Below are 19,539 nucleotides of genomic sequence, written 5' to 3'. Positions count from 1 at the left end.
CTGTTCTTGTTCTGCCACCTTCTCTCACAGCACATCAGGATCTGTTCTTCTTCTGCCACCTTCTCTCAGAACACATCAGGATCTGTTCTTGTTCTGCCACCTTCTCTCACAGCACATCAGGATCTGTTCTTCTTCTGCCACCTCCTCTCAGAGCACATCAGGATCTGTTCTTGTTCTGCCACCTTCTCACAGAGCACATCAGGATCTGTTCTTGTTCTGCCACCTTCTCTCAGAAAACATCAGGATCTGTTCTTGTTCTGCCACCTTCTCTCAGGACACACCAGGATCTGTTCTTGTTCTGCCACCTTCTCATAGAGCACATCAGGATCTGTTCATGTTTTGCCACCGTCTCTCAGGACACATCAGGATCTGTTCATGTTCTGCCACCTTCTCTCAGGACACATCAGGATCTGTTCTTCTTCTGTCACCTTCTCTCGGGACACATCAGGATCTGTTCTTGTTCTGCCACCTTCTCACAGAGCACATCATGATGTGTTCTGCCACCTTGTTTCAGGACACATCAGGATCTGTTCTTGTTCTGCCACCTTCTCTCAGGACACATCAGGATCTGTTCTTGTTCTGCCACCTTCTCTCAGGACACATCAGGATCTGTTCTTGTTCTGCCACCTTCTCTCAGGACACATCAGGATCTGTTCTTCATCTGTCACCTTCTCTCAGGACACATCGGGATCTGTTCTTGTTCTGCCACCTTCTCACAGAGCACATCATGATCTGTTCTGCCACCTTGTCTCAGGACACATCAGGATCTGTTCTTGTTCTGCCACCTTCTCTCAGGACACATCAGGATCTGTTCTTGTTCTGCCACCTTCTCTCAGGACACATCAGGATATGTTCTTCTTCTGTCACCTTCTCTCAGGACACATCGGGATCTGTTCTTGTTCTGCCACCTTCTTACAGAGCACATCATGATCTGTTCTGCCACCTTGTCTCAGGACACATCAGGATCTGTTCTTGTTCTGCCACATTCTCTCAGGACACATCAGGATCTGTTCTTGTCCAGGAAGGCCTTGAAGACCTGGTCATTTCCCATATAATGATTGCGGAGGCTTACTTTCTGGGTCTGGAGCTCTAGAGGGCTGGCACCAGGACACCTTTCAGGCTTCTGTTGTGCTTCATAAATATATTTTTAATTCAATTCAATGTCCTCATTTTGAGAATTTGCTGTTTTTGTTCAACATTATTCAATCAGCTGTGTATTGATTTGGCTATTGTTTTATGTGCACAGCAGATACATATCCAAAGGCTTGAACGCCCAGAGGGGGATTCGTCAGGTCTCTTCTCCCGACCACAACGCTTGTTCCTTTCATCAATGACTTCCTACTAATGTTCAGAAGCTCCAGGTACAGACACAGGCCTCCCTTTCTTGCCATACCACCCCCTGGAGCTTGTCCAAGTATGTCAGTGCAGAGAGGAGAGCCTTAGAACACCACCCGAATATTGAGTTTTAAATATCCCGCCACCAAGATATCATCCCCCGAAGATCTCCCACCACAGTATCGAGAAGGTAAATATATATGAGTAATTATGTATTTACAATACTTATGTCCAGATGTATGTAGTTGATACACATATCTTTATGGTTTGCAGATGTGGAGTTAGAATATTAAACGTATACTTACCAATATATACACTCAACTTCAGAACCTTTTGGTAGTTTATATTTTAACTACAATATTTTGATTGCAAAATAATGTTAGCATTTTTATGAGAATAATAAGCGTCTGTCTGGATTGAGATAGAACAGTAATCATGAAACTGAGTCTGGATCAGGGATCAGGAAAAGGACTACGAAGAGGGTGGACGAGGGGTGTTGCATCAGCCGTGTTGGTGAAGTGGGAAGTAAGGGGGCGGGGCCCTGGCAGGGACCTCGTTAAAGGGACAGTTTATGAGGGGGTGGGACTCGATGGGTGTGGAGGAGGCCGAGCATGCACTGGATAGAAACACAAAGGGGCAGCTGACTCTGGGAGAAGGATAGTCAATCCCGCGAGGGGCTTCCACGCCCTACCTGGATGGAGGGGTGAAGCAGGCGCTTTCCACACAGGAGGGAAGTCCACTTGGCCACTAGATCTGGAGAATCCTGTGAGCAGCAAAGGAGGAGAGAAAGCAAAGATAAGACACAGGCAGAATGAGACACGAAGAATGGACTGGGGAGTGAGCCTCGGTCTGTCGAATGTGAGCCACAAGGGACACTGCCAGTGGCGACCAAGGTGAAGGGACTGTGGCGGGGAATACCAGAGCCAGAGAAGGGAGGTGGCCCAGGAAGCAGCAGGCGCCATCGTCCTTCCCATTACCACCCCCACCCCCAGGGTTAACACCCTGAAGGAGAAAGCACGCAGCTCTACAGGGGAACACAGAGCCCCCCACATAAAATACACACAAAAGAGCAAAAGGGGGCAGGTACTACAATCATACAGAAGTTGTAAAAGATTTTAGACTGTTTATGCTCTGTGAAACGATGTATTGATGCTCATATCTGAATATATATTTATTTAGGTCAATTAAAGCAAGAGTTACTGTTCAAGGGGCAATGAAGACTGAAGAGGAGTTTGTGGTTCTTGAAGCTGCAGACCTCCTTGACCCGGAAGCAAAGAGCAGAGTCTGGAGCCCAGAACCCCTCTCGTCTCTCTTATCGCACTTCCTTTTCCCGCTTCTCCACTGGCTCCCGCGCTCTGGTGCACGCGGTCCTCGCCTTCCATTGGAGTGTTTACATGGGGACTCCTCGGTCTGGAATCATCTGGTGTCCAAAGGGAAGGGATGGATGGAAGCTCCTTACGACCCTCCCTACAACAGAGGAGGTGGCTCCCCATTGGTAAGACAGGGAGAAATGCACACAGGGCCACCGGAAGCGGAGGGAACCCTGGGCCGCAATGATATTATATACAGGAGCCTTTACAAGCAGCAAACAATCAGACAAGGTGTTAAATAATATATACCAGGAATAGGCGATAAAGTGAAGCGAAGCAAGCTAAGACAGCGCTTCCCAAGCTATGGGTCATGACCCACTGGCAGGTCGCGAGACTCTTCTTTGGTGGGTCGGGAAAGTCCAAGCAGCAAAGAAGGATGCCTTTAAAATTCTGTGGGGCTCATTTACAACGCCAGTACGTCACTTCTTCCCATGTTAAAAGTGGCCTATCAGTGGCGCAGGGGGCTTGTAAATAAGCCCTGTTTATCTTGTCACATTCGCAGTGCACGCCAGACATCACATGTTAGGCTAAGTCTTCTGACGAGTTGCTGCTTATTCTTTTAGCATGGGGTTTGGAGTTTACTGCAGGCGCGGCCGGTACAGGTAAGAGCGGTGAGGCTGTGGGGTGGGGCAGGGGTGGAGGGGGGAAGTCGACAGACGATGAGATAGGGAAAGTACAATTTGAAAATAAATAAAACCACTTACGTTGCTCTTGCCGCATCACCGAGCCTGCGATGCAGTGAGTTCAAAGTAAGTGTTTTTATTTATTTTATTTTCCCCACCCATCGTCTGTCGACTTCTCCCCCAGGACTCGCCCCACCACTCTCGCCTGTACCGGCCGCTCCTGGTTGACTCTCTTTCTCCGACTGCAAAGTGAGAGGAGTTTTTAAAGTGAATTATGTGACAATCTTATGATGTTGCTTTGGCAACCCATAACAAAATGTAAATACCTGTAAATTTTTTGAAAAGATTTTATTGTGCATAAAAAGGGTTACAAACACGGGCCTACAACCACCAGGGCCGGCCGCTAGTAGTCGAAGTGTTCCAGCATATCAGAAAACGATGACTGGCCCACAGGGGCTCCGCACTATCACAGTAGATCCGACTGCACATAAGGGAAATCAGAATACACACTTTTAGTATAAATAACAACAAAACAGAAAAATACAAAAATACAACAAACAAGGCGAAACGACTTATGAAGGGCGGCGAACACCAGCCGGGGGAGTCAACACACCAACCACCCGAGGGCGGTCAATAAAAGAAGACCTGAGAGGGAGGGGGGGCCACGAGAGAACCAAATCTGTACTCCAAAGTACGAGATGCACAAGGAACCCTCAAGGATCAGGGGGACGAGGCAACCCCGGACGTATCCACCAAAGGGGGAGCACAGATAGACCCACGATACGCGTTCCACTGCCCCCAAATTTTACCCCAAGCCCCCGGTTTACCACGAGCCACATACACCGTTTTCTCCCTGAACATGCACCAGTCCATGTTCTCCTTCCAGACGGACACGGTGGGAGGCCGCTGGGAACCCCAAAGCTGTGCAATATCTCTCTTTGCAATCATGTTCCCCAAGGCCGCCCACCGAGCCTGAGCCGCATTGCAGTCATTGGGCTCCCATACATTCAGCACACAACGACGCACCTCCGGCAGCAGAGCGACCCCGGTGACTCGTCTCATAATATCATGCACCCGGCGCCAGTATTCCGCCACCTCGCGGCATTCCCATAGGATATGGAGAAAGGTAGCACTGAGCCCGCAGCCACGCTTACAGAGTCCGTCGTCTGAAAACCCCATCGAGACCAGGCGGGGGCCCGTCACATATACACGATGGAGAATCTTAAGCTGGACCAGGCGGAGAAGGGCCGGGATGGCCACCTCCTTAGGGGATGACAGTGCAGTCTGCCAGTCCTCATCGTCCAGCTCCACCCCATCTCCCGTCCATGCCTCCCGAAGACGCACCAAGAGGTCAGCCCGATTGTTTATCAGTTTTTTGTAAATCAGGGAGATAGTACTGTCGGGGACGTGACCATCGAGTATGCGGTCCTCGAGAGGCGAAGAAGAAGGGACCGTGGTCCCCTCCCCAAAGACCGAAAGCAGGGCGTGCCGAACCTGTGCATAACGGAAGAACTCTCTGTCACTAAGCTCATACTCGCGCTGAAGCGCCGCGAAGGATTTAACCGCACCTTTAACCCACAGGTCCCCCACTCTGCTGATGCCGATCGTATCCCAGCGCTCGAAGCCTTTCGTTGTCCAGAGGCTTCCCAAGCGGTCTGAGTCGAATAGAGGAGTGGCGCACGTTAAATGCTCACTCCAGCCCATCGCAACGTTAGCCGCCTTCCATACACGGACCGCAATCCTGGTAGGGCCCGTAAGGGCCCTACCAGCAGACCGCGAGTAAAGCGCTCTGTTATAGTTACCGCCGGGGAGCTGGAATTTATCCATCTCATATGCCGGGTTCGAACCAGGAGCGTACGTAGCATGATTAATGGCAGACAGCTGGGAGGCCCAATAGTACCGTCTAATATCAGGAAGCGCGATGCCCCCGTCATACCAGGAAAGAGTCAGCTTGGCCAAAGCGATACGCGATCGCCCGTCCCAAACCAGTCTCCTCTGCAAACTCTCCACCTCCCTAAAGTAGGCCGCAGGAATGACATCGAAGGAGTTCTGGAGTGCATAAAGGAATCTGGGAAGGGACATCATTTTAAACAGCGCCGCGCGACCAAGCGGAGACAAGGGCAGCTTACACCACCGAGCCGTATCTGCCCTCAAACGCCGGAGTGGAGACAGGAGATTCTGCTCATAGCGGACCGCCGGATCCAACGAAACGTACACCCCCAGGTATTTAAAGCCGGACTGAGATATTTGGAGCGGAAGCCGAGGCGGCAAGAGAGGAAGACCACCAGAGATAGGATACACACAAGATTTGGACCAGTTGATTATCAGACCCGAGTTTTTCCCGAAGGAAGTAAGGACATCAAAGAGAACATTGAGCGACTTCCGCGGTGAGGTGAGATACAAGAGAATATCATCCGCTTACAATGAAACCCGATCCTCGAAGCCCGGGGCCCACCGGAGCCCTCTAATCGAGGGCTCCCAACGGAGCCAGGCAGCGAGCGGTTCCAGGGCGAGAGCAAAGAGCAGCGGGGACAACGGGCACCCCTGCCTAGTTCCCCTCCCGAGAGCGAAAGGCCGAGAAACCCGCCCATTGACAACCACCTGAGCCATTGGTCCAGCATAAAGGAGCTTCACCCAGCTAAGGAACCCCTCCCCAAAACCAAACTTCGCCAAGACGGCCCAAAGAAATGGCCATTCAATGGTATCAAAGGCCATCGTGGCGTCTAGGGAAACCAATATGGCCGGTTCAGCGAAGTACTCAGCCCTAGCGAGGACGCCGTGCAGACGCCGTAAGTTGAGAGCGGTATTACGATGTGGGGTGAAGCCACATTGATCCGGATGTATCAAGTCACATATAACGCTCAGCAAGCGATTGGCGAGGACCTTAGCAAGGATTTTGGGTTCGGCATTCAGCAGGGAAATAGGCCTATAGGAGGCACAGCGGTCACGTGGCTTACCCTCCTTGGGAATCACCACTATAGTAGCCAGACACTGGTCGTCAGGAAGGGAACCCCTCTCGAGCGATTCCTGAAACATGTGACGGAGGAAAGGCGCGATTTTATCCGGGCGCAACTTCTATAGTTCAATCGGCAGACCGTTGGGGCCCATAGCCTTGCCCGAGGGGAGGGAGCGAATCGCAGTAGCTATCTCTTCGACAGACAAAGGGGCATCCATCAGCTCGCGGTCCTCGACGGATAAGCCGGGCAGGGCAATATCCCGAAGCAGAAGACGAGAGTCGACCTTATCTCTATCAGACACCGGGGAGTACACTGCACGGAGGTGGTCAGCAAAACACTCAACAATCTCACCAGGCTCAGTCACACACACTCCATCCGACACCCGAAGCTCCGGGACCACACGATTCACTCTCTCCTTCTTGTCCAACCAGGCAATCAGCTTACCCGCCTTGTCTCCGGCGTCATACAACCTACCCTGCTGCTCCCTATACATAGTCTTGGCAGCATCAGTGACGAGAGACTTATATTCAAACTGCTTCAGGCTGAGGGCATGCAGCCCATCCGGGGTGACACCCGCCTCCAAGGCTGCCTCCAGCCCCGATATTTCAGTCTCCAGCGTCACAACCGCCTCTCTCTTAACCCTCTTGGCCTCCACTATCTGGGACAGGGCATGCCCGCGGAGCACTGCTTTGAAAGCTTCCCACAGGGATACCGAGGACAACACCGACCCCTCATTCTCAGAAAAATATTGATCAATCGACTTAATCAGGCTATCACGGATCTTGGGGTCTCGCAGGTACCAAGGGTTAATAGGAGCGATCCGCCCAGCGGACCGCGACCCGGTGTCAAAAAGCAACCACAGTGGGGAACGATCAGAAATACCCCTGGCCAGGTGTTTGACCTCTCGAATCCGAGTAGCCTGGGCCGCGGGCATAAGGAAATAATCCAGTCTGGAGAGACTCCCATGGGCCCCAGAGTGAAAGGTGTACTGACACTGCGTCGGATGCATTAACCTCCAACAGTCCACCAGACCGAAGGTCTCCAGGAACCCGCCCAGCCACGCCTGGGCAGCAGGGAGGGCCCTGGGCGGATGACGGTCCAGGTCACCCGAGACAACCGAATTAAAGTCCCCACCCATAAGCAAAAGACTGTCAGGAAGCCCAAGCAACATACGACCCAAGTCTGAGAAGGTGGAGTTCTGGAGGCCCGGGGGAACATAGACCGAGATCAAGGAAAGGGACTGCCCCTCCCACCTCCCAGTCAGAGCCACATAGCGCCCTCTATCGTCCGGGACCACCCTGGTGATCTCAAACGGAAGTGAGGCTCGCAAGAGAATGCCCACCCCTCTCGAACCAGTGGTGAAACCAGAGTGGGCCACAAGTCGATATCCCCCCCTGTTCATAGCCCGACAAACATTGCCAACCAGATGCGTCTCCTGTAAGAACACCACATCAGGAGTCAGACGACGCAGATATTGCAGCACAACAACCCGTTTGATACGGTCCCCCAATCCATTGACGTTCCAAGACATCAATCTCAACCCGTCCCCCCCCATCCCCTCCAGTAGATCAAGGGCCCCCTAGCAAAGAGCTCAACACCCAAGGATGAACCATAGCCAATACTTCGCCTTGAAAACAAAAAACACAAATGCAAACAACCCCACCCACCCACCAACCCCCCCCCAACTCCAACACCCCCCCCACCCTGCACCCCTGCGGTCCAAAAAACCACCCCAACTTGCAGTGTGCCTGTCGCCCTACAAACCCCATTCTACGAAAAGACCCCAGAGGAGGGAAGGGACCCGTCCCCGTCCGCTCCCCACACACAACATAGTGAAACAAAATGCACAAAAGAAGTAGAACCCAGCCGAACAGTACAACATGGCAGAGTACGGGACCATACGTCACTCCAAAGGAGACCCGCCACCCTCGGTACCAGCAGAGGGCCCAGTCCGGTCACCCCGGTCCGGCAGCGAATCCAGCCAGTCACTCACAGTCGCAGGAGAGTCAAAAAAGGTAGTCCGATCTTCATGTTCCACTCGGAGCCTTGCAGGATAAAGCATAGAGTACTTGAGACCGAGGTCCCGGAGACGCCGCTTCACTCCCTGGAAGCCCATCCGCTGTTTCAGGACAAGTTGGGTGAAGTCCGGGAAAAAGTTAATGGATGAGTTCTCATGTCGGACCGGGCCATGGACCCGTGAGGCCTGCAGAATCGCGTCTCGGTCTCTGTAATGGAAAAGTCTCGCAACGATAGGCCTCGGGGGGGCACCCGGTCGCTGCCGGCCACCTGGGACTCGATGGGCCCGCTCCACAGCGAAAAACTTACTCAGGCCAGCGGGAGCAAGATGTTCGAGGATGAGCTCCTCGACCAGGAGATCAACCGGGCGGTTATCGGAGGTCTCTGGAACACCTATGACGCGGATGTTATTGCGGCGGGCCCGTCCCTCGAAGTCTTCCAGCCGCCGGGCCATCAGATCATTGGCCGACTTGAGATCGCCGAGAGTGGCCTGCAGGTCCGACACGTCCGTACCAAGGGAGGACGTCCGCACATCCAGCGATTGAACCCTCTCGTTGGTCTTAGAGAGATCCGCCCGGATTAGCGTAATGTCAATGGCCACCGTGTCGATTTTACGGGCTAAGGCCTCGTACTGCGTAGCGATGGTCTCTCTGATGCCCTTAATGGCGCCCATGATGTCCTGCAGGGACAGATCCGGAGAAACGGACGGGCCACCACTGGTGTCCTCCGGGGGGACATTGGCCGTCCCGGGGGATCCTTTACCCTGAGTGTAGCGGTCCATGTTGTTCGTCTGGACCGGTCCCCCACGTAGGGATGTTTTGGTCTTACGCCTCTCGGGGTCTCCCTTGCCTCCCATGAGAACCTCGATCGCCGAAGGGGACCACCGAGGAAGCGTCGAGGTGGCACAGGCCAGGCAGACGCGTGTCGCACCACAGGCCGCAATATGGCGGAGCGAAGGGACCACCGTCAATGAGCACACTGGCAGCAGACGAAGCCACCGGCATCAAGCGAAGGCAAAATGAAAGCCCAGTCGCACCAAGCAAGTCCACAGTCCAGCCCCTCAAAGACCAAAAGTGAAACCGAAAGTGATGTGACGGCCACTGGCACAGCCCCGCTGCCGTTGTTGTTCAACTACGCCCCGGCTCCACAGATCACCCTCGCATCGGGCACAGCCGTCGGGTGGGCCTCAAAAGTTCAAACCGCCATAACTCCGCATTGCCATGTCCGATTTGATTTCCGAAAGGAGTTTAGTGTTCAGCCAGCATTCGTCTCCCAGATTCCATCAACCAAGTCAGGATAGAGTCAGGATAAATTCCGAGGAGCAGCGAGGGTCCGGGGAGCCCTGTGCTCACGCGACCATCTTGGATGCGCGCTAGGCTCCTCCTCCCGGAAACAGAGATTTTAATAGGATTAAAACAACTAAAACCACTTTAATTGGTGATGCACGAATGACGAATATTCACAAACACCCCATTTCCACACATTCTCATTTGAGTGCTGAGTGCTATAAAGTTTTATCAGTAAATGTGGGTGTGCAAAGTTAGTGGCCCTTTCAACTGAGAATGTGCTGCCTGTAAATTACAGTACACGACCACATGATGCTTCAACTACATACAAAAACATACCCTGCCTTGTGTCCTTTAAAGGGAAGTGGGTCGCAAAAGTTTGTCGTTTCAAAAAGCGGGCAGTGGTTTGGTACTAAGAAGTTTGGGAACCACTGAGTTAAGAGGTACATATTTGCACCTTCGGCAAAGTCCCAATGAAACTCATGAGAACAGATGAGGCCTGTCATACATCCGGTGGACTCATAAGGGATCCCTCATCTCACCAGATCACTGTGAGATGGCCAATAGATGCCAGGTGGACTTCAGGGTATGACACACAGAAGTGGGGACAGACGGCCTCGCATGACTGCACAGAGTTCAACAATGTTACGGACATGGAGAGAGGCAGGGAAACGAGGCAGAGATCTCCGGGTGATGGCCGGCTCCGAGAAAGGACAGAAAACAAAAGAAGACATTGGAAAGGGGAGGAGCCTGAGGTTTGGAGCATGCTGCTCCCTCGAGGGCACAGAGATGTCAAACTTTACCATGTATCCGAGGCTCCAAACTCTGCTGTACTGTATGAGGGGACCAAGGGCACAGCCAGGGACTCTGCACTGGCCTCCAGTGCATGAAGGAAGTGCACTTAAACTTGAAGTAAGAAAAGTGATGGAATGCGCTCCAAGTTTAAATCAACTTGCGTATTTGTGCTGTCTTCCGGAATCTATTACTGCGTGCAAGCCGCGTCCCAATGGCACAATAATAATGCAGCGTGTGCCTGGTGCGTCGTCACGCTCCAGCTTCACGTGGCGCTGCTTTCTTCCAGACTCAGATCAGACAAGAAACGTAATTCCAATATTCATCCATGTATTCCATAAAACTTTGAAACAAATATGCAATACATGGAAGAATATTGGAATTACGGTTCTTGTCTGATTTGAGACTGAAATAACGCAGTGCCGCGTGCAGCTGGAGCGTGACGACTCACCAGTCCCTACATTTAAACCTGGCAGCCAACAATCTCTCATCTTAGCAGACTTGAGCTGGGGCATCTGGTAACAGAATTAAAGTTTACGTACAGTGGGCCATATTAGCAAGGTCCGGCGTTAAAATTATCGCCGCTTTATTGGCAGAAAACTGCCGCTAAAGCGCCGACAATGGGCTTGATAATATGCCGCAGAGAATTCCAATAGAAGCCCATGCTGACACCAGAACATGGGCTTCTATGGTAATTCCCTAGGGCATATTATCAAGCCCATTATCGCAGTTTTAGCGGCAGTTTTCTGCCGATAAAGCGGCGATCATTTTAACGCCGAACCTTGATAATATGGCCCAGTGTAAGCAGTGTCCTCTGTGGCCTCCAGATCTTCCGCACCCAAAGGTGCCTCCCTACAAACTACCCCAGCGGAGGCCCCCAAGGGCCACAGTGCCGGAATTCTCTGTCCTTTAAACTTTCCCAAATCCAGCCTTTGATGGTCTTCATAAGTTCTGAAATCGCAATGATGTCAGGGTTTAGGAAGACCAACACTATGGGGCATATCAGCAACAACCGGTGATAATTCTCGCTAAGCGCACTTAGCGCTAGGATAATTATCGCCGGCTAGTGTGGATTTTTATCGCTGAGATAGCGTGCTATTAGCAACGCTTATCTCAAAAGCGATAAAAATCCTAGCACTAACTGCCAAACGTGAGATTATCGCTGGAAACCGAGCGATAATCTCATGAAGTTTGCTGTTAGCTTGATGATAGGGACTCACAAACTTAGCCATGATATCCACCTTCCATAGGATATCATGGCTAAGTCAGTCCTGAAGCAGGCGTAAGGAAAGTAGCGATAACAGGGGTTATCGCTACTTTTCTTGCCGCTATGCTTCATAGTGTGGGGATTGATGATAGGAGAAATGTCGATTAGCGACATTTCTCCTGTCATGTCAGGTCAGGAACGCCCACTCTGCATCTCATTAGACATGTAAAACTGGGCATTAGAAATCCCCACGCTAGAGCAAGGTTTCACGCGTTAGCGTGGCCTTGCTAATTAGGCGATAAAATTATCGCCGCTTTTCGGCCGAAAACGGCCGCAAAAGCGGCAATAATTTTCTATCGCCGCCTTGTAATTATGCCCCCAAGAGACGCTGTGTGAGTAGTGGCTGTGTAAGACGTGTAAGAGTCAAGCAGTTAGAAGTTCTAACCATTTCCCGTGACCAAGCTAAAATCGCCAGCTAATACAGGACCAGGCAGATGTGACAGGCTTTACACACCAGTGCAGGCAGACATCATATGATGGTGACACCCTCTTGCCCTTGCGGACGTGCAGCCTTAGCAGTTACAGACATAAACAAGCATTGGCAAAACCAACAGGTCTAGGCTTCACTACTGAGTGCTGACCTTTTGCCTTTGCCAATGTCCTCATCACCCCCCCCCCCCCCAGATGTCCACTGAGTATAAACATACATTCACAGCAGCCATGTTGTAATGACTGCACGTGGGGACACGCATGGTGGCCACCATTAAATGATTTTTCAACAAAATGTATTAAAATCCATTACACGATGGCTACCCTGTATGAGGGCACAAGAACAATGGACATGAAGCAATTCAACAAGCATTGTCAATGCCCAAGGCATGTGTGTGTGTCAGTGTCAGATAGTTGTCAGTGGTGCGCAGTGTGGATGAACGTGGGGCCATATCCTTCAGTGGAGCTTGAGTCAGAGATTCAGAGAAGGAGGCATCAGCACAGAGACAGCGAGGGGAGGCATCACCACAAGGGACTACTTAATACCCCATGTAACCCTCCACAAAATGCCACAACTTTAAAGGCAGTCCACCCAGCCAATAGAAACTACTAAATGAATGCCAACAGCCAATGGCTGAAGAGGGCTGACTACAAAGGCAATCTTCTACATTGTATGTGTGTGTGTGTGTGTTGATAACATGAAGACTCCCACAGGCAGTCGTAGCCCTCCTACATGAGGCCTAAAAAGGATACAATCGGTGTTTTTCTTTTGTCTGCTGCAGGAGAGTGCTGATAATGAGACAGAGGGGTTGGATTTGGAGTAATAGATTCATCTTAAAGGTGTCTTTCCTATCTGAAACTCTTAGTGGGTTCCATATGAATCATCACCTCTCAGGACCTGACCACTGAAAGGAAGGTATTTAGCGCCGCAAAGACCTCTTTAGAATCTCCAAATTTACAGGGGTGGATGAATCTGTTCCATGAGGTCCTTATTGCTCCGTGCAGTGATCCCCTCGCCCGATCTGAGCCAGGTCTGAGCACCAGTTCACGGCTGTCTCGGGTAGAAGGGTCCACCCACTGGAGGCTAGGAGTGTGGGTCACCACTTCAAGTACTGCAGAGAGATGGGTGGATGGGATAGGCTTGGACTGGCTGCCCGGCTACTCACCCATCCCTGAACCCTGGTAGGTGAAGTTTCAGGGAGCGCTTCTAGAGCTCCCGATACGAGGCCACTAAAGCGCACCCTGACCTGGTCCCTGGAAGCTGGACTTTAGAGGTTCTGGTCTTCTGTGCCGCTGCCCCTACCTTGATATTGTCATTGTGGATTCCGGCGTTGGAGATGGATTGGAAGCGGGAATCTTTTACGCTGATCTCCTCCGTGAGCTGCTGCATCATCTTCTGCACCTCCTCCACCATCTTGGAAACTGCTCGGTGTCGTAAATCAACCTGTGGACAGAAGAAGCAGATGTCAGCGACGGGTGGTGAAGCAACTGGAGTGCCTGGATGTCAGGGAAGAGTAAAGGAGCACTTGCTGAGAGCTGGGAGAGGAGTGAAAGACACTTCGCTGCCCACATGTGTGAAAACCACAGAAGACATGATAGGCATTGTCCAAATATGAGGCAACACACAGGGAGGACACTGCTCAGATATAATGAGAGACTCTGACAAGAATGCAAGGAGGAGACAAGAGAAGCCTGTCTGAACTATGGAGAAAGAGAACGGAGAGCCTTTGGATAGCTGTCAGATGCAATACTCTGTGGGAAGAGGAGGGCCCCGGTGCCCTGTGTGCAGACTCCCCGGATCTAGGGCTGAACAAACCACAGAGCACAAGAGGCTACTAAACTTGAAATATACTCCTGGTTCCTGGATGTCTTTGTCAAACATAAGGCCTCAAGGGCAACTAGCATGAGGGGAATAACCTCAACCCTCACAGCCAGCCAGAGCTGGTCCCTCACCCCCTGCGCTCGTTCAAAGATGCAACCACAAGCCATCGCCTTGAACACCCCTAGTCCTGTAGAAAGGAAGGGGGAAGAGGGCCACAGACTGAGGTCCAGGTATCTGCAGCTAAGGCTCTAATGGCATAACAGAGACACAGTGCCGCAACTCCAGAATCCAAGAGGCCCAGTGACGAGGTTTGTCAGGAAGCATCTCAACGTTTGAGAACTACAGGTAGCCTCATCGCTGCCCACAGAGGCTGGAGTGTTCATGCCTGCTCAGGTGACCTCATTGCTGCCCACAGACGCTGGAGTGTTCATGCCTGCTCAGGTGACCTCATCGCTGCCCACAGAGGATGTCAACTCCCTACCCACTCTAAAGGCTCCACCTTAGATTGGATATTAGCAAAAGAGAAAGCGATCGAGAAAATCGTAATCACCCCTTGTGATTGGTCTGACCACCACATAATTTCATTCGTTATTCCTTTCAGAAAAACCAAATCGACCGCACAATCTATTAAACCAAAAAAATGGACCTGGGACACCAGAAGATTTAACTTGGAAAATGCAGCAGCGCGCTGTGAAATAGACCTGCAGCCGCCTAAGAGCATGGTTGACGTCATTGACCTCACGCTGCACTATAACAAGACAATGTCAAGCATTATCGAGGACATAGCCCCACTTAAACTAAAAAGAATCTCTGACAAAGACAAAAACCCGTGGTTCAACGGCGCCCTTAATGAAGAAAGAAGGTCTCTAAGACTCTCAGAACGTAAATGGCGACAACACCCTTCGTCGCCCCACTTAACCCAACTGAGACAATCCAGAAAAGCTTACAATAAAAGCATTCTAAAATCTAAGAAAGACTTTTTCAGGAAAGAACTGGATAATGCAGTAAACAGACCAAGGAAACTATTCGATCTTCTAAAAGATCAATCAAATAAATCTGCCAAATCCACACCAACCATCACGAATACGACCTTGAATAGTGAAGACTTCTCCGTTTTCTTTACAGACAAAGCCAACGCACTGGAGAGGGAGCTCAAAAAAGCAGCCGAAAACATGGAAAGAGATAAGGACTTCTCAATGGATCAGCATAATCAACAAGAATTAGAAAAACCAAAGAACAAGGCTCAGTGGTCAAGATTTAAGCCGGTCAGCTAACTAGGCATTGCGAAGATCTTGTCAACCACTAAACCTAACAATCACTACAACGATCCCATACCGGCAAAGTGCTGGTTGCGATAAACCACCTACTAATCCCATCATGGACAAAGGTCATAAACGCTTCATTGTCACAAGGCCAAATACCGGCCTGCCTAAAAACTGGTCAAGTCATTCCCCTCTTAAAAAAACCTACAGAGAACCCATCTGATCCCAACAACTTCAGACCAGTAACAAATATTCCCATGCTAGCCAAAGTTCTGGAAAAATGTGTCCAACAACAACTGAGTCTTCATATTTCGAAATTCAATCTTTTAAATGATTTCCAATCCGGTTTCAGACCAAACCATAGTACAGAAACAGCTATTCTGCAGATAGTAGATGACGTTTTACTGGCACTTGACCATAACAAAACATGCCTCCTTATCCTGTTGGACCTGTCGTCGGCTTTCGACACGGTGAACCATGAAAAAATAGTCGATCGGTTGAAAAACAGAATGGGTCTAGAGGGAACTGTCCTTAAATGGTTTAGATCCTTTCTCGAGAATAGATCACAAAAATTCATAGTCAACCAAACCCTCTCAGGACCATCCAGCAACAATATCGGAGTTCCGCAAGGGTCAACACTATCTCCGGCACTATTCAACCTATACGTAGAACCGCTAACGGATATACTACAAAAAGCGAACATTTCTTTCCACATGTACGCCGATGACACCCAGCTGTACATCAAGGTCACATCATCTGAAGAGATAAAGACCATGAACCATGCACTATCGAGAACCATCCAATGGTTAACGGCTAACCACCTGAAGCTAAACCCCCAGAAAACAGAATTCCTATTGATTACACCCCAAAAAAGCAAATCAAATATAGTAGAATGGACCAACACTATCACTGCTCTAAAATGTACTCCGAAGATTGTCGACTCTACTAAATCTCTGGGAATTACTCTGGACAAAAACCTGAACATGTTAGCTCACATTAACTCAATGGCAAAAAACGCCCATTTCCATTTAAGTTACCTGCGGAAACTAAAACCATTCCTAAATAACACAGATCTCAAGACAGCAGTTCAGGCACTGGTTATATCAAGGATTGAGTATGGTTGCACAACTTTGGCCGGCCTCCCCAAGATCTCAACAGCACCACTGAAAGCATGTCTGAATGCTGCCACAAGACTTATATCTGGATCCAAAAAATTCGACCACATCACCCCTCACTTGAAAGCCCTTAACTGGCTGCCCTTCGAAGCAAGAATTGAATTCAAGTTGGCATGCATCACGCACAAAGCATTACACCACAAAACTCCAGTTTACCTCGCACAAAAACTCACGCTATCAGGAGGGTGCCGATTTTCCAGGAGCCATGCAGACCTTCTATTGAAACCGGCTCGCTTTTGTAAGAAAAGAACTTATGATAGAGCATTCTCCGGGGCAGCTCCAAGAATCTGGAACACTATCCCCCCTAACATTAGAAGAATTCCTTCCATCACGGTATTCAAAAAGGAAGCAAAAGCATTCTATATGAGGAAATTTCTCCCATAAGTACATCTTGGTCACAGTCTACAAACCCATCATGACTTTTCCATGTGCCCGCTAGCTGCTCTCTAACCTTATATGGGCCTGTATATACATGTTCAAAATGTAGTCTTTTACTTTTACTTTAATCTACTCATGGTAATTCAATATGTGTATATATTATCTTTTGCTGCCTAATGCTCTGTTCTAAAATTGGCCGGCATCTAATGACTTGTAACGTATTCGGTTCTGTTTCACCGAAATTCAGTTGTAAAGCGCTCTGATACCCTACGTCATGTCCGCGCTATAGAAAACACTAAATAAATAAATAAATAAATAAATAGAGGCTGGAGTGTTCATGCCTGCTCAGGTCACCTCATCGCTGCCCACAGAGTCTGGAGTGTTCACGCCTGCTTACAATGAGCATCTAGAATATAAGAGTAGGGAAGGCAGACAGGAACACAAAACTAGGGACAGTCACTGTTCTCCCCAAGATGCCCTTCTTGGCTAATTTAGAGAACAGTGTTCAGTGAAGTGTCTAGATCCTAACTTTGTAAAATCAAGGGTCTGTGCCTCCTTTAATATTTTTCTGTTCATGGGAACAGCCCAGGCCCATTTCAAGACCCGACAAGCTGTAATGGTACGACTCCTTGAGGCAGCCCAGAAAAGTATCAATGGTAAGGCCAGACAAGCCCTTCTCAATGGTAGAGTCAGGTCCAAACTAGACCAAAGGATGATAGAATCACTAGAAACGAATGAGCAAATGTGTGATTACACAGCACCTACAAGCACATAACGAGCTCCAAGGAGCTTGAGACTGGATGTAAAGTGAGCGCCCAAAAGAGTGTAGAAGTGATCAGAACTGAAAAGAAGATAGATACGCACACAATGGGAATGCTAGAAGTATCAAGCTCAGCATCCACACACCAGTGACGAAACACAGAATCTGCGGCAGCCTAATCAGTAAAATGCCCATGAACCTGGTTCCTGCTGTGTATTGCTGTCAACTCTTTGCTAGCCTGAGACTGTGTTGATGTTATGTTATATTTATTAGTATAGCACACTAATCACCCAAGAGGGTATCCAGGCGCTTGGGAAGGTGTGTAGGTGTGAGATGTGAAAGGTGCTTATATGAAGAGTCAGATCCTCAGCTTCTTGCGGAATTCAAGAATTTAGGAGGAGGCTCTGATGTGTTGAGAGAGGTGGTTCTATTCTTGGGTGCGATGTAGAACAAGCAACCTCAAGTTTCGCAAGGGACTGTGTGCAAGTGAGAGTGAGATAGAGTGTAGGTGCCAGGTGAGTTGGTAAAAATGTTCAGGTATTTTGGTCCTGTGTTGTGTAGGGCTTTGTATGTGTACGTGAGAAGTTTGGATTGGCTGTGCTTGTGAATGGGGAGCCAGTCAAACTTTGTGAGGTGAGGTGTGATGTGGGTGCAGCATGGGAGGTCGGGTATGAGTCTTGCTGTGGTGTTCTGAATGGTCTGGAGTCTGTGTAGGAGTTGTTTGCAAATTCTGGCCTAGTGAGTTGCCGTAGCCCAGCCTAATGGTAATGAGTGTTTACGTGACGGTCCATCTGGTGTTCTGAGGCAACCATTTGAAGATCTTTCATAGCATGCACAGGGTGTGGAATCAGGAGGTGCGCACTGCGTTGACTTGAGTCGTCATGTTCAGATTGACGTCTAGGATGATCCCTAGATGTATGGGTGTGGTGTTGGTCCTAGCTCTGACTGCCACCAGGTGGAGTCCCACAGGGATGTCATGTTGCCGAAGACCGGCACTTCCGTCTTTTTGAAGCCGAGTTGGAGGAAGTTCGTACGCATCCAGTCTGCTACCATGGTCATGCAGTTGTCCTCCTAATGGTTGTCTTGTCCATCAGGGAGAGGATGAGTTGGGTGTTATCGACGTAGGAGATGATGGGGATGTTGAAAAGGGTGGGCTGAGGGGTGTTCCCTGAGGGACTCTCCTATCAATCTCTTGGTTCTTGATGTGAAGGGTGGCAGCCTGACCTTTGGGTTCTTCCTGTAAGGAAGGAACAGATTCATTTTAAAGCAGATCCTTGCATGCCAATCTTGTTAAGTCTTCTGATGAGGGTGTTATGGGAGAAGGTCAAGCAGGATGAGGGCCGCTGTTTTTCCTCGGCCCAGGGTGATTTCAATGTCTTTCTAAATCCTGATTGAGTGTTGTCTAGGAGATGGTGAAGTTCGAGGTGGGCTATGATTTGCTTGTTGATGGCCTTCTCAATCACTTTGGCTGGACCGGGGAGCAGGGAGATAGATCAGAAGTTCTCAGTTGATTCAGGTCGGCTGTGGGCTTCTTGAGGAGGGCGTTGATTTCTGCAAGTTTCTATTCATCTGGGAAAGTGCCGGATGTGATGGAGATGTTGATGATTTGGGTCAGGGTGCTGCTAATTGGTGATGTTCCAAGATTGCAGATATGGCAGGGGCATGAATCCATTGGGCCCCCTGAGTAGATGGTCTCATGATTGCTGCTGTGTCGTTTCTGATGAGGGTTGTCCACTGGGTCAGTTGGCCGTCTATGTTGGCGGTGGGTAGGATACCAACGAGTTCTCTGGGGTTAGGTTGGTGTGCAAAGTTGCTGTAGAGGTTTGCGATTTTCCTGTGGAAGAAGTTGGATAGGTTGTTGCATAGTTGTTGGGAGGCAGCATTGTTGTTGACAGTGGCTAAGGGCAAGGTGAAATCCTTAACAATAGAGAGAATTTCCTTGCAGCTGCTGGAGCTACCTTCCATGCGGTCCACTGGGGCTTTTTCCTTGGTGTCTTTTATTTGCTGGTGATAGCGTCAGCGTGCAGCCTTGTAGGTAGTTATGTCTGTGGTGTTGTAGCCGGCTCT

General features: G+C 49.9%; 1 protein-coding gene across 2 annotated transcripts in view; it reads right to left on the bottom strand.

Annotated features, from left to right (window-relative positions):
* The window catches only part of MAB21L3 (mab-21 like 3), a 182,637-nt gene that overhangs the window by 120,392 nt on the left and 42,706 nt on the right, over positions 1 to 19,539 (bottom strand). Inside the window, exons 3-4 of one of the 2 annotated variants that reach the window (XM_085620744.1) lie at positions 13,379 to 13,519; positions 2,027 to 2,098 (exon numbers count right to left, since the gene is read on the bottom strand). In XM_085620744.1, the coding sequence (XP_085476870.1) occupies positions 2,027 to 2,098; positions 13,379 to 13,519 (213 nt within the window). The remainder of the gene's footprint in view (positions 1 to 2,026; positions 2,099 to 13,378; positions 13,520 to 19,539) is intronic. The other variant, XM_085620745.1, reaches the window with a different exon arrangement.

The sequence above is a fragment of the Triturus cristatus genome, chromosome 8 (assembly GCF_964204655.1).
Source record: "Triturus cristatus chromosome 8, aTriCri1.1, whole genome shotgun sequence".
Classification (NCBI taxonomy): Eukaryota; Metazoa; Chordata; class Amphibia; order Caudata; family Salamandridae; genus Triturus; species Triturus cristatus.
Note: the sequence above shows the minus strand (reverse complement) of the source record. Positions and strands in the feature narration are given on the sequence as shown.